This window comes from Heptranchias perlo, chromosome 1 (genome assembly GCF_035084215.1).
Source record: "Heptranchias perlo isolate sHepPer1 chromosome 1, sHepPer1.hap1, whole genome shotgun sequence".
Lineage (NCBI taxonomy): Eukaryota > Metazoa > Chordata > Chondrichthyes > Hexanchiformes > Hexanchidae > Heptranchias > Heptranchias perlo.
Genome location: NC_090325.1, coordinates 64,765,575 through 64,779,759, shown reverse-complemented (window position 1 = coordinate 64,779,759; position 14,185 = coordinate 64,765,575). Strand labels below are relative to the sequence as shown.

General features: G+C 45.9%; 1 protein-coding gene across 2 annotated transcripts in view; it reads left to right on the top strand.

Annotated features, from left to right (window-relative positions):
* dhx29 (DEAH (Asp-Glu-Ala-His) box polypeptide 29) overlaps window positions 1–14,185 on the top strand; it is a 113,770-nt gene that overhangs the window by 82,864 nt on the left and 16,721 nt on the right. For both annotated transcript variants that reach the window (XM_067985901.1, XM_067985912.1), the window contains 4 exons: window positions 7,563–7,699; window positions 7,854–7,944; window positions 8,239–8,565; window positions 13,123–13,254. In XM_067985901.1, the coding sequence (XP_067842002.1) occupies window positions 7,563–7,699; window positions 7,854–7,944; window positions 8,239–8,565; window positions 13,123–13,254 (687 nt within the window). The remainder of the gene's footprint in view (window positions 1–7,562; window positions 7,700–7,853; window positions 7,945–8,238; window positions 8,566–13,122; window positions 13,255–14,185) is intronic.

Below are 14,185 nucleotides of genomic sequence, written 5' to 3'. Positions count from 1 at the left end.
CTTTTCCACCATCTGCAAGGCACAAGTCAGGAGTGTGATGGAATACTCTCCACTTGCCTGGATGAGTGCAGCTCCAACAACACTCAAGAAGCTCAACACCATCCGGGACAAAGCAGCCCGCTTGATTGGCACCCCATCCACCACCCTAAACATTCACTCTCTTCACCATTGGTGCACAGTGGCTGCAGTGTGTACCATCCACAGGATGCACTGCAGCAACTCGCCAAGGCTTCTTCGACAGCACCTCCCAAGCGACCTCTACCACCCAGAAGGACAAGAGCAGCAGGCACATGGGAACAATACCACCTGCACGTTCCCTCCAAGTCACACACCATCCCGACTTTGAAATATATTGTCGTTCCTTCATCGTTGCTGGGTCAAAATCCTGGAACTCCCTTCCTAACAGCACTGTGGGAGAACCTTCACCACACGGACTGCAGCGGTTCAAGAAGGCGGCTCACCATCACCTTCTCAAGGGCAATTAGGGATGGGCAATAAATGCTGGCCTCACTAGTGACGCCCACATCCCATGAATGAATTAAAAAAAAATAAGGAAATGGCAGAGATGTTAAACAAATATTTTGTATCTGTCTTTGCATTAGAAGACAGAAAACATACCAGAAATAGTGGGGAACCAAAGGTCTAATGAAAGTGAGGAGCTTAAAGTAATTAATATTTGTGAGGAAAAAGTACTGGAGAAATTAATGAGACTAAAAGCCGACAAATTCTCCTGGACCTGATGGCTTACACCCTAGGGTTCTAGAAGAGGTGACTGCAGAGATAGTGGATGCATTGGTTGTGATCTTATAAAATTCCCTAGGTTCCAGAATGGTCCCAGTGGATTGGAAGGTAGCAAATGTAACACCACTATTCAAGAAAGGAGGGATGGAGAAGAAAGGGAACTACAGGCCATGTAGCACGACATCATTCCCATTCGTCGGGAAAATGTTAGAATCTATTATTAAGGAAGTGGCAATAGGGCACTTAGAAAATCATAATATCATTAGGCAGAGTCAACATGGTTTTATGAAAGAGAAATCGTGTCTGACAAATCTATTCGAGTTTTTTGAGGATGTAACTAGCAGGTTAGATAAAGGGGAACCAGTGGATATAGTAGATTTGGATTTTCAAAAGGCATTTGATAAGGTGCCACACAAAAGGTTGTTATATAAGATAAGGGCTCATGGGGTTGGGGATAATAAGTTAGCATAGATAGAGGATTGGTTATCAGACAGAAAACAGGGACATTTTCAGGTTGGTAGGCTGTAACTGGTGGGGTGCTGCAAGGATCAGTGCTTGGGCCTCAGCTATTTACAATCTATATTAATGACTTAGATGAAGGGATCGAGTGTAATGTATCTAAGTTTGCTGACGATGCAAAGCTAGGTGGGAAAGTAAGCTTTGAGGAGGACACAAAGGGCCCGATTTTAGCACCGGGTTTCGGGTGCATTCTCGGCGGGGGGGCCTCGAAAATCCCGATCTCCAGGTGCGTGACCGGATCGCACCGCGATCCCGGCCACTTCCGGGTTCCGCGCTGACGTGCGGGGCTGCGTGCGCAGCCCCCGCTGGTGGGAATCCCGCAGGCAATTAAAGCCAGCGGGAGGCCACTTGAGTGTATTTACTTTGCTTGTTCAGGTCATTAAATGACCTGATTCAGCTGTCTTATTAGGAAGTGTGGGATTTTACCTTCAACTCAGACTGTTTCACATACTGGGGGAAACAGTCTCACTCCAAACGGACGTGTTGCAGCCAGCAGCCTGTGGCAGCTGCCAAGGTGCACTCCACAGGGGGGGTGGAGACCCCTCACCAACGCAGGAGGCCACTCCGTCACATAGGGCAACGCCTGCCCTCCACCACCCCCCTCCAAGCCAGAAGAAACACCGACGTGGAACCGCAGCCCCAGTGCGAGGAAACACCTACCTACCGTGCGCAACCCCTCAGACCACCACCTGCCAGATGGGGGCCGCTTCGACATCCTCGGAGGACGAACAGCATCACCAGCCCCAGCAGCCTCGCAGTCCACGCCGTCTGCCTCATCGACGTGGAGCCCACCAGCACAGTGCTGCGGCACACCCACCTGCACAGCAGGAGGGAGGGCAACCGCAGAGAGAGCTGCGTCGCAGGAGGCACTACCCTCCGCACAGGATCTACAGACCGAGGCTCAGCTTCATGGACGTCTCCGAGGAGCTGCTCCCGGATGGACCAAGCAGCATCTTCCTACCCGTCGCCGTCAAAGTCACCACTGCCCTCAACTTCTTCGCATCCGGATCCTTCCAGGGTGCCATCGGGGACATCACTGGGGTCTGCCAGTCCTCTGCACACAAGTGCATAAGGCAGGTAACCAATGGTTTGTTCCACAGGGCCTCGCACTACATCAACTTCGCCATGGACGAGCGCAGCCAGATGGAGAGGGCGGTTGGATTCCATGCCATGGCTGGCTTCCCACGGGTGCAGGGTGTAATCGACTGCACCCACATCACAATACGGGCACCTCCGCATGAGCCAAGGCTGTTCATCAACAGAAAGGGGTATCACTCCATGAACGCCCAGCTCATCTGTGACCACCGCCAGAGATTCCTACACGTGTGCGCCAGATACCCCGGCAGCTGCCACGATGCCTTCGTCCTCAGGGAGTCCACCGTCCCGCCCCTCTTCCACGCACCCAACACCGGCAACGGCTGGCTCCTCGGCGACAAGGGGTATCCCCTGCATACGTGGCTCATGACACCTCTGAGGAACCCCATCACCGAGCCGCAGCGTCGATACAATGACAGCCACATTGCTACCAGGTCTACAATTGAGCAGACCATAGGGCTGCTCAAGATGTGCTTCAGGTGCCTCGATCGTTCTGGGGGAGCGCTCCAATACACGCCATTCAGAGTGGGACGAATCATAGTTGTCTGCTGTGCCCTGCACAACATGGCCCAACAGAGAGGGGTGCCGCTGGAGGAGGCCCCATCCACACCCGCCACCCACATTGAGGACGACGACGATGAGGAGGAGGAGGAGGAGGAGGAGGAGGAGGCCGCGCGAGAGGATGATGTACGACCCATGCGCCGAACACCGGCTCACCGGGATGCTCGCCAGGCCAGGGAGGCACTCATATGTCAACGGTTCTCCTAGAGTCAGACAGTCTGAGGCGTTCACATCTCATCACCTGCACATACGAGGGGCCATACCAGCCCCCTCCACAGAAGAGTGTCGCCAGTACTCCTGCACCCACAGCAGTGTGCCCAATGGGCGGCAGCAGGTGTTCGTCGTCATGATGGGCCGCACGGAACGCACCTATTGCACAAGCCGCAGAAGAATGGACGAGAGGTGGCAGGAGTGGTGAGAACGATTGTGTTTAATATGTACATGGTGAACGACTATAAACAAAAAGTGTATAAATGAACAGACACCCTGGTGCATTCCCTTTGTGCTTATAACGCCCTTGGCTTTCGTTTACGGGAACCCCTACGTGGTGCTACCCCTGTGGCTCCAGCAGAGGTAGTGGCAGGTTGCTCCTGTTCTTGCCCTGACCGGGTAGATGCTTTGGGCCGACGGCCCCTGGGTTTCGGTGCCCGTGAGGGCACCTCCACAGACTGCTCCTCCTGCACCTGTGCAGGGGCAGACTCGGCCACCTGGAGAGGAGGCACCATTGCGGGTACTGTTTGAGAGGGGGGCAACGGGTGGGACGTGGGGGCACCTTGAGAAGCGTCCCCGCTTCCATGTCCCCGTTCACCATCATCCCTCTCGTGGCCTCGGCCCACATCACCCCTTCCACCCTGCTGGACGACAGTTTGGATGGCATGTGTGAGGCCTTGCAAGGCCACCCCGAGTGTATCCGTCAGCCTGTTTATGGCGGCGGAATGTTGCTCAGCCTGAATCCGTACAGCCGTTGTCAGGGCCTGCATGGACTCGATGTTCAGCTGTGCGTGATGCTCGAGGGAGACTAGCCTGTCCTCCACCGCAGACGTTCCCGCACCTACCCGCGACACTATGTCGCCGATACCCTCCTGTACCTGCGCCACCAATGCCCGCATGCAGGAGTTGGCCTCCTCCATCACCTGCGCGATCGTGGACAATGCGCGTGGCACCTCTCCCAGTACCTCGGCAATGTGCTGGTGCCCCTCGACGACTCTCCTTTTGACTGGTGGCCCCCTGGGTTCAGCATCTGGGTCCGGCTGAGCAGAGCCTGGAGATGAGTGCACCCACCGACGCGGACCCTCCGCGGCTGCCCCTGCCACCAGGGTCTGCTCATGCTCACACGTGCGCGGAGAATCACCATGTGCAACCCCAACTAGTTGGCGAGGGGGACCCACCGAGGTGCCTGTCTCTGCGCTGGTGGATGGTTGGCTCATCTGTGACGATGCACCCTCAGAGACCGGCATGTCCTCTGAGGAATCGCCCTCCTCACACACAGCGCTCGCAGACGGCCCTGCAAGAGAACAGAGGGCACTATGAGGCATGTGCACAAACGTTGCGGTGCGCCAGATGCCAGGTGATGATACGGTCATTCGCGATCATGAGTGTTGAGTGTCATCTTTCCCTTACCGGCCGTTTCTGCAGCGCCAGACTCACCATCCGCCACGGAGAGGCAATGTTGCGTTCCGCTGATGTCGAGCGCCTCCACCTCTGCATCCGTAAGTTCCAGCACGTGCGGCGGGCCCCCTCCGGTGCGGGCCCTTTCTCGGTCGTTCTTGCATCTCTTCTCCTGTCAAGGCAAAACACAGATGCGCGAGTGAGTGCAGATTGCATAGTGAGACGCCTCAAGCATCCGTGTGGGTGGGTTGAGCGTGGGGCAGATGGATGGGAGGATGCGTGTGGCTCATGCCCATCCCATTGCATGGGGATTGGGGTGTGTGGTAGTGTTCGAGTGGGGACAGGGACGGTGGGTACTTGCGGGCATGGCGAGGATGGTGAGTGAGTGGCTGTGAGGATTGCTGCGGCAGCGCTGTGGTGGCTGTGCAGAAGGGGCTGTGATGTGTTTGGCGTGATGTTGGAGACGGGTTGTGGGTGGGTGCGTTAGTGTACTCACTTTGCCGGACCTAGCGAGGTTATTGAATTGCTTTCGGCACTGCTCCCATGTCCTGGTGGTGTTGGCCCTGCTGCTGACCTCCGCCGCCACCTCTGCCCATGCCTTCCTGGTGACGGAGCCAGGGCACTTGCGTCCGTCCGTTGGGAACAGTGTGTCCCTCCTCCTCCTCTCACCCTCCAGAAGTAGCTGCAGCGCGGAGTCGGAGAACCGTGGGTGCGCCATGCTGTGATGCCTCTTGCTTGAAGCAGGAGGGGCTTTGGGGGACTGCCCCTTTAAATGGAGCTCCTCCATCGCGATAATGTTAATGCGCATGCGTCGCCCGCCGGCGCGCAGCTGGGGAGCGGTGAACCCGTAACCACGGCTTAATGGAATCAATTATCCCGCGATCGTGCGGGGGGCGCACTCATTTAGCCGTCCGCGTTTTCCACGCTCCCGAAGGACCACCCGCTGGGAACCCGCAGGCCTGCTAAAATCGGGCCCAAAGAGTCTGCAAAGGGATATAGACAGGTTCAGTGAGTGGGCAAGAAGGTGGCAGATGGAGTATAATGTGGGGAAATGTGAAGTTATTCACTTTGGTAGGAAGAACAGGAAAACAGAATATTTTTTAAATGGTGAGGGGCTATTAAATGTTGCTGTTCAGAGAGATTTGGGTGTCCTTGTACACAAAACATGGAAAGTTAACATGCAGGTACAGCAGCCTTTATTGCAAGGGGGTTGGAGTACAAGAGTAAGGAAATCCTGCTACAATTGTACAGGGGTTTGGTGAGACCACACCTGGAGTATTGTGTACGGTTTTGGTTTCCTTACCTAAGGAAGGATATACTTGCCTTGGAGGCGGTGCAACAAAGGTTCACTAGATTGATCCCTGGGATGAGAGGGTTGTCCTTTGAAGAGAGATTGTGTAAAATGGGCCTATATTCTCTGCAATTTAGAAGCAGGAGAGAGGATCTCATTGAAAGGTATAAAATTCTTAAGAGCGCTTGACAGGGTAGATGCTGAGACGTTGTTTCCCATTGCTGGATAGTCTGAAGATAAGGGGTTGGCCATTTAGGACTGAGATGAGGAGGAATTTCTTTATTCAGAGGATTGTGAATCTTTGGAATTCTCTATCCCGGAGGGCTGTGGATGCTCAGTTGTTGTGTATATTCAAGGCTGCAATCGATAGATTTTTGGACTCTATGGGAATCAAGGGATATGGAGATTGGGCAGAAAAGTGGATTTGAGGTCGAAGATCAGCCATGATCATATTGAATGGTGGAGCAGGCTCGAGGGAACTTATGTTCTTATGTAATAAATTAAGATTTCAAACTAAATGCAATTATAAAATTTTTAAAAATCTATGAGGATCACAATACATATTAAGATTGTAGCAAAAAATTATTTCAAGTAGTTTGTTGAATTTGTCGTGTTGGGATTGATCGCCTGGTCAATTTTCTAAGTATGTATTGGTGGTGGGGAATCTTGCTCATCACTGTCTCTGTGTTGTCAGGCTGCTATCTGACATGCAGTCCTGGATGAGCCTCAATTTCCTTCAGCAAAACATTGGCAAGATTGAAGCCACTGTCTTCAAAATCCGCTACAAGCTTCATACCCTCGCCACTAACTCTATCCCCCTCCTCGGCCATTATCTCATGCCAAATCAGACTGTTGGTAACTTTGGCGCTCTGCTCTGTTCAACCCCAAGCTGAACTTCTGACCCCTTATCTTCTCCATCACAAAGTGGAAGTGCCTACTTCCACTTGTGTAACATCAACTGCTTCCAACACTACTGTAGCCCATCTATCATTGAAACTCTTGTTCGTGCTTCTGTCACCTCCAGACTTCATTACTTCAATGCTGTACTGGCTGTCCCCCCTTCCTACACCCTCCATAAACTTCAGCTCATCCAAAACTCTGCCGCCCATTTCTTATCCTGCACCAAGTTTTATTCACCCATCACCCATATCCGCCTTGGCCTCTGGTCCACCAAGGACTAGACTTAAAGTTCTCATCCTTGTGTTTAGATTCCTCCATGGCCTCACCCCTCCATATCTCTATCACTTCCGCTGGCCCTAAAAACCTTCATTCCTCTTACCAAACTTTGTTCCTTTGATCCCTTATGCATCCCCCCCCCCACCCTCCCTTTGTCCCATGATCGGTAGTCATGCCTTCAGCCCCTTGAGTTCCCTCCATTAAAAACCTCCATTTTCCTTTCTTTCTTTGAGACCCTCCTTAAAATCAACCTCTTTGAGCATTTGGTCACCCCTCCTAAACTTCTTTGGCTTGACATTCATTGTTTCCTTCGGCCTCTCTGAAGCACCTTGAGGTGTTTTTCAAAGTTGAAGGCACTATATAGGCAGTAAGTTACTGTCGCTGCAGTAGCAGTGTATATCAGGAAATCGTGGGCAGCACGCTTTTCTGTTTGGCGCCTGCAGCTTGCAAGTTTCCCCACCACCAGTGCATACTTGGAAAATTACTCCTTTGAGAAATCTTGTTACGATCATTGAAAGCATTCACAACATATAACAAATATGGATTTTAAAAATGTATACTTTGTTTGCAGGCAACCATAGCTGCAGCCATGACTGAGAAATCTCCCTTTGTTACTCCAATGAATGGAAAACATGAAGCAAACCTGGCAAAGGCAGCTCTGGCATTGACGAACTCAGATCACCTGACTGTTTACAATGCATATTTAGGGTATGTTACAACTAGTCTGTCAGTATGCTGTGCATTGTTATTTGAGCATATATAGGAATGTTTTGGATTTTATAGCTTGACATATATACATCAGAAACTCTTCAAATAACTGATCCTTTTTTATCTAAATTTGAATGTGTGTTTCCACCTTAAGATGGAAGAATGTGCGATGTGATGGATATCGTGCTGAAATGACTTACTGTAAGAAACACTTCCTAAGTAGGACTGCACTTCTGATGATGGAGGTTTGTGCTTTTTCCCCCTGTTAAACACTCTAATTTGGTGCCTTTCATTCAGAACTCTTATATTAGTATTTCATATCTTCCTAGATATTTACGGTTATACACGTTCATCATGATGAGAAATGAAAAAGGATTGGAGTACAGAATATTTGCTAATTTTGTGCTTTAAAAAAAAAATTGATTTGTATTTCAAGGACTAGGTCCCATATGAATTTTAGTGATAAAATGGTAATTGTAATATATAACCACAGATTGAATGGTGGCTCATGATGTGTTTCATGAAAAATAAACTTGCAGGATATTAAACAAGAACTCACCAAGCTGATGGAGGCAGTGGGTTTTGTGTCACCAAGAACCAGAGGAAATAAACATCAAAGTTACAATAAAGGGTCCTTGGCAGAGGATGCTAAAAGGAGCTTATCACATCAAGAGGTCTCCCTTCTTAAAGCTGTACTAACTGCAGGACTATATGACAATATTGGGAAGATTATTTACACTCCATCGGTGGACATCGCTGAGAAGGTGATTTGTTTCATAGAAACTGCACAAGGTAAAGCACAACTGCACCCTTCATCTGTCAACAGGGATCTGCAGACCAATGGCTGGCTTTTGTATCAGGAGAAGGTAACTATCATCAATAGAATAGTTTATTTGTGTCCACAAATGGTGAGTTTTATAGGATGACTAGCTATAGTCTTACAGGTCTATGTCTAGGTTATCACCAGGATTTTGTTAGTGATGGTAGTCATCACTGCCTTATCTCCCCCAGGTTACATTTCATATTGCCTTCTTTTCCAAATGTTTTATGTCCCCAAGAATTTTATTGTATTCTAGTAACACACTGAAATATCTGTTATTTTCTGTATTGAGTAGCATAACCAACAATAAACGTTGTTCATTTGAAATGTGTTGATACAATAAAATTGAAAAGAACTAGTACGATTCAGAAGCTCTGAGGCAGATGAAAGTGAATCTGTGAGCAGGTGGTGGTTTAAATTAGCACTTCAGACAGTTTGAATTTCATATGCGATACGCTGCTATCTGAGCTAAGATGTTTTGCCATATCTGTCTACTTCATTGTACTGGAGTAAACTGGGTATCGTACAACAGGGAGTAACCAAAATGCTTCTATAAACATGGAAATAAGCTCCATTTGAAGTATATTGTGACACCTGCTATCTTCACTATATCCTTGGTTACTGTTTGTTCCCTTTTCCCGACTTCATTATTAGAGTCTGATCTTTCAGATAGAAACAGAATCCATATGGATAGAAATCAAAGATAAGAAGGGGTCAATCACACTAATAGCGGTATACTACAGACCACCTAATAGTGGAAAGGAGGTGGAGGAAGAAATATGTAAGCAAATATGTGAAATGAGTAATAAAGGACATCAAATAATAATCATAGGAGAATTTAACTATCCCCAAATAAACTGGCAAGAAGAGGCTGGTAAAGGGGTACAGAAAATGGAGTTTTTACAGTGTGTGCAGGACTCCTTTCTTACCCAGTATGTAAAAATCCCAACAAGAGAGGAAGCACTGCTGGATCTAATGGGAAATGTCCCAGAACAGATAAGAGAAGTAAGCATACGGGAACATCTAGGCAATAGTAACCACAACATAATAAGGTTTAAGATAAAGATTGAGAAGGACATAAGTAAGACAAAGACCAAAGTAATAAATTGGGAAAAAAATGATTTTCAGGGGATGAGAATGGAACTACGGAAAATAAACTGGAAACATTTATTGACAAAAAAATAGAACAGCAGTGGGAACCATTTAAAATGGTGATCAATAGAGCCGAGGAGAAATATATCCCACTAAAAAGCAAGAACAAACCAGCCAGTAATGATACACCATAGATGAATAAAGAAATAAGGGCAAAATTAAAACTAAAGAAAAAGGCATACACTAAGTACATAGACAAAAGGAGAGGATGACAAAAGGGAGTATGAAAAGGTTAGGAAAGAAGTTTAAAAAAACAATTAGGAAGGCAAAGAGAAACTACAAAATTAAATTATCAAGGAATATAAAAAGAAATAGACAGTTTGTATTGTACAGACACATAAATAACAAAAGAAAAATCAGGATAGGGATAGGGCCACTAAAGGGGTTCACACGATAAACTCACAGGTGATGACAATGAAATGGCAGAAATATTAAATAATTACTTTGCCTCAGTATTTACCAGGGAGACTAACATAGTGGGCATGACATTAGAAGAGGAGATCAAAAAAGATATAAAGACATTTAAGATAGAAAGGGGGGAAATAATTGATAAACTAATCAAACTTAGAGGTTAAAACCTTGGTCTGGATGGATTGAATCCATGCATATTAAAAGAAGTTAGGGAAGAGATAGCAGAAGCACTATTATTTATTATTTATATATATATTTTAAAAAAATAATTAGAAAGGGGAATAGTGCCAGACAGCTAATGTGATTCCTGTATTTAAAAAGGGAGAGGGAACAACTCCACGGAACTATAGATCAGTTAGCTTAATGTCGGTGGTTGGAAAGATAATGGAATCCATACTCAAAGATGTAATAGAAAAACATCTAGAAATCGAAAATATAATAAAGAATAGTCAGCATGGATTCCAAAAAGGAAGATAATGCTTGACCAACCTTATTGAATTCTATGACTAAGGAACAGAAAGGGTAATGCAGTAGATGTAATATATTTGGATTTTCAAAAGGCCTTCAATAGGGTACCGCATAGTAGACTGATGGCTAAGGTCAGAGCATGTGGAAACGGGACAAGTAGAAGAATGTATAGCAAGCTGGCTACAAAACAGAAAACAGAGACTAGGAGTTAAAGGTAGTTATTCAGACTGGCAAAAGATGGGAAGTGGTGTTCCACAAGGATTGGTGCTGGGTCCACTGTTGTTCACCATTTACATAAACACTTTGGACTCTGGAATTGGAAGTAAAATTTCAAAATTTGCACACGACACCAAATTGGAAGGTTTGTTAATACTGAGGAGGATGCGACAAAAAACAGGAAGACATTAATAAACTTGCAGAATGGGCATGTAATTGGCAAATGAATTTCAATATCGGTAACAGTGAGGTATTACATTTTGGTAGGAAGAATAAGGTGCCACATACTGCTTGGATAATAAGAGTCTAAATGGGGTAAAGGAGCAGAAGGATCTGGGGGTACAGATACATAAATCAGTAAGTAATGATGCAGGTTAATAAGGCCATAAAAAAGGCAAACCAAGCGTTGGGGTTCATTTCTAGAGGGATAGAATTGAAAAGCAGAGAAGTTATGTTAAACTTGTCTAGAACCTTGGTTAGACCACACTTGACTGTGAACAGTCTCCATATTATAAAAAAGATATAGAGGCACTGGAGAAGGTGTAAAAAAGATTTACTAGGATGATACCAGAACTGAGAGGTTAAACCTATCAGGAAAGATTGAGCAGGCTGGGGCTCTTTTCTCTGGAAAAGAGACGACTGAGATGTGACCTGATAGAGGTCTTTAAGATTATGAAAGGGTTTGATAGGGTAGACGTAGAGAAGATGTTTCCACTTTGGGGGGAGACCAGAACTAGGGGCCATAAATGTGAGATAGTCACTAATAGATCCAATAGGGAATTCAGGAGAAACTTTTTTTACCCAGAGAGTGGTTTGAATGTGGAACTTGCTACCACAAGGCGCAGTTGAGGCGACTAGCATTGATGCATTTAAGGCGAAGCTAGATAAACACAGGAGAGAGAAAGGAATAGAAGGATGTGCCGTTAGGGTTAGATGTAGAAGGGAGGGAGGAGGCTTGTGTGGAGCATAGACCTGATTCTGTGCTGTACATTCTATGTAATTCCTTGAGTCAGTGGACTTCTGCTCCCTGGAATTCTCTCCCAAAACTACTTTGCCTAGGTATTCTCTCTTTGCCTTCAAATGCCTCTTAGGATGCATTTACCCTGCAGCTACATGTCTGAGTTTAGGTTCCAGCCAGGCAGAAGCCTGTTGACATTGACTCTGGTCTAGTTTGTCTCGGGACGTCCCAGAGCGCTTTATGGCCAATGAAGTACTTTTGAAGTGTAGTCACTATTGTAATGTAGGAAATGTGGCAACCAGTTTGCAATGTATCACAAACATCAAGGTGATAATGACCGGATAATTTGTTTTAGTGATGGGGCCCAGTGGACGATGTAAATCAGATTTGATAACACACTGAATTTGCACTGCATGCAGTGTCAAATCGAAGTGGTATGAGACTAACCCTTTCAGGGAGTTACATTGCACTGCGTTCCAGACTTGGGTTGGGCCCTCACTGTCAGTTTAATATTGATATGAAGCAATTTCAGCTTTGAAACATCACTAAACTGTCAATGTGCCCCTAAGAACCTATCTCTTTGATGTCTTCCCCATAATTCATTCTTTCCTACTCTGTGGTCCACTACTCCCCCAGTAAAGTGCACTGAAAAGTTTTTTTTTGTGTGAGGGAACCATATAAATGCAAATTGTGTTAGTGTATCAATACACTAAATGTCTGATAATATGGAGATAAATTTGGCAGAAAAGCAATGGAAATCCTAGGATTAAAATGGTGCAAACAGCATTTAGGCCTTTTTTCCAGGGTTTTTGCAGCTCTTCTGAAGTACAGCAGACGAGCGGGAGAACCTGTGGATATTCACCCCCTTTAATTTTTTACTCTTTTACAGTGATTAAATGCTGCCTTTAAGTCCTGATAAAGATTTCTTTATCTACGAATGCTGCCACATCATTAATCTTTTTAAACTGCTAATCATGACACTTGTTAGTTATAATGAGACACAGCAATTAACATCTTCCCTGTTCAACGCGGGTACATGTATTGCTTTATAATTGAAACGAACTGCATAATAGGAGCAGTTAATGACTGTAAATAACCCTTAGAAGATCAAATTAAGTTTTCCTTTTTTTAAATGTGCACTTACAATGTTATAATATCCTGTTTTTGATAAACAGTGTTATGTACAATGTTGAGACTATGAATGACATACAACTCTGTTTTAGTGGGACATCTTTATTCACAGAAAGTGTACATGAGTTTACATGGTAGCCACGTCTTCAGTCATTAAGTTACCATTTAAATATTGAAGACCTGAGTTTTGATATTTTAGAAGAGATATTCTCTTGTTGACAGAACTATTTAATAATGGGACTAATCCATTTTTTTTGTTCAAATTAGGTGAAATATGGCAAGGTGTATGTGCGAGAAACAACCCTGATTTCACCTTTTCCAATCTTGCTATTTGGTGGTGATATAGAGGTGATGCACCGTGAAAGATTACTTTCAGTTGATGGCTGGATACAGTTCCAGGTAACAATATTTGCTTAATGTGCTATGCTGAATCCCATTAAAAGTCAACTTTTTGTACACTGTTTCTAATATGGTTTCCAATCAAAGGTTTGTGACTGGTTAATCCCATTAGGATCGATTGTGTATTATGAATTTGTTGTGCAAGGCTCAACAGGGGGAATATTCCACTAGTATTTTCCAGTCATGCGTGGGCATGCCCATCCAGGGGAGGTTGCACAGGGCAAATAGATCTACAAAGTGTCCAGGTGGCCCAATGGACTCCACTCTGTAAATCAGATTTGATAACACACTGAATTTACACTGCATACAGTGTCAAATCGAAGTAGTGTGAAACTACCCACTTCGGGGAGTTTCATTGCACTGCGCTCCAGACTTGGGAGGTTGCAAAATCACGGTAAGAGACTTTGCACCAACTGTGCACCAGGATCATGGAGCACTGGATCATTTAGGGTTTGAAAATTATGCTTTCTGTAGAAATGCAACATCATCACAGAAGGCCTGTTTAAAATGGGCACATTTTCAAAATCACTTCCTGGCTTTTGAGAGAGAATTTTTCAACGGTGTGTTGTAAGAAAGCTGGGTTTTGGTATCCTGACATATATATGCTGAGGAACCAGATAAATCTGTAATACCCACCTTTAACTCCTCACCAACCGTCTGGGGTTTTACCTCCCAGTCTAGGTCATGGGATGAATGATGCCTGACTTGGCTCACTGACTGTCTTGCATTTAACCCAGTTTGGGGGATGTCACAGAGCGGCTGCAGGGCATTCTGGAGGGGGAGGGTGAACAGCCAGTAGTCGTGGTCCATATTGGTACCAACGACATAGGTAAAAAAAAGGGATGAGGTCCTGCAAGGTGAATTTAAGGAGTTAGGAGATAAATTAAAAAGCAGGATTTCAAAGGTAGTGATCTCAGGATTACTACCGGTG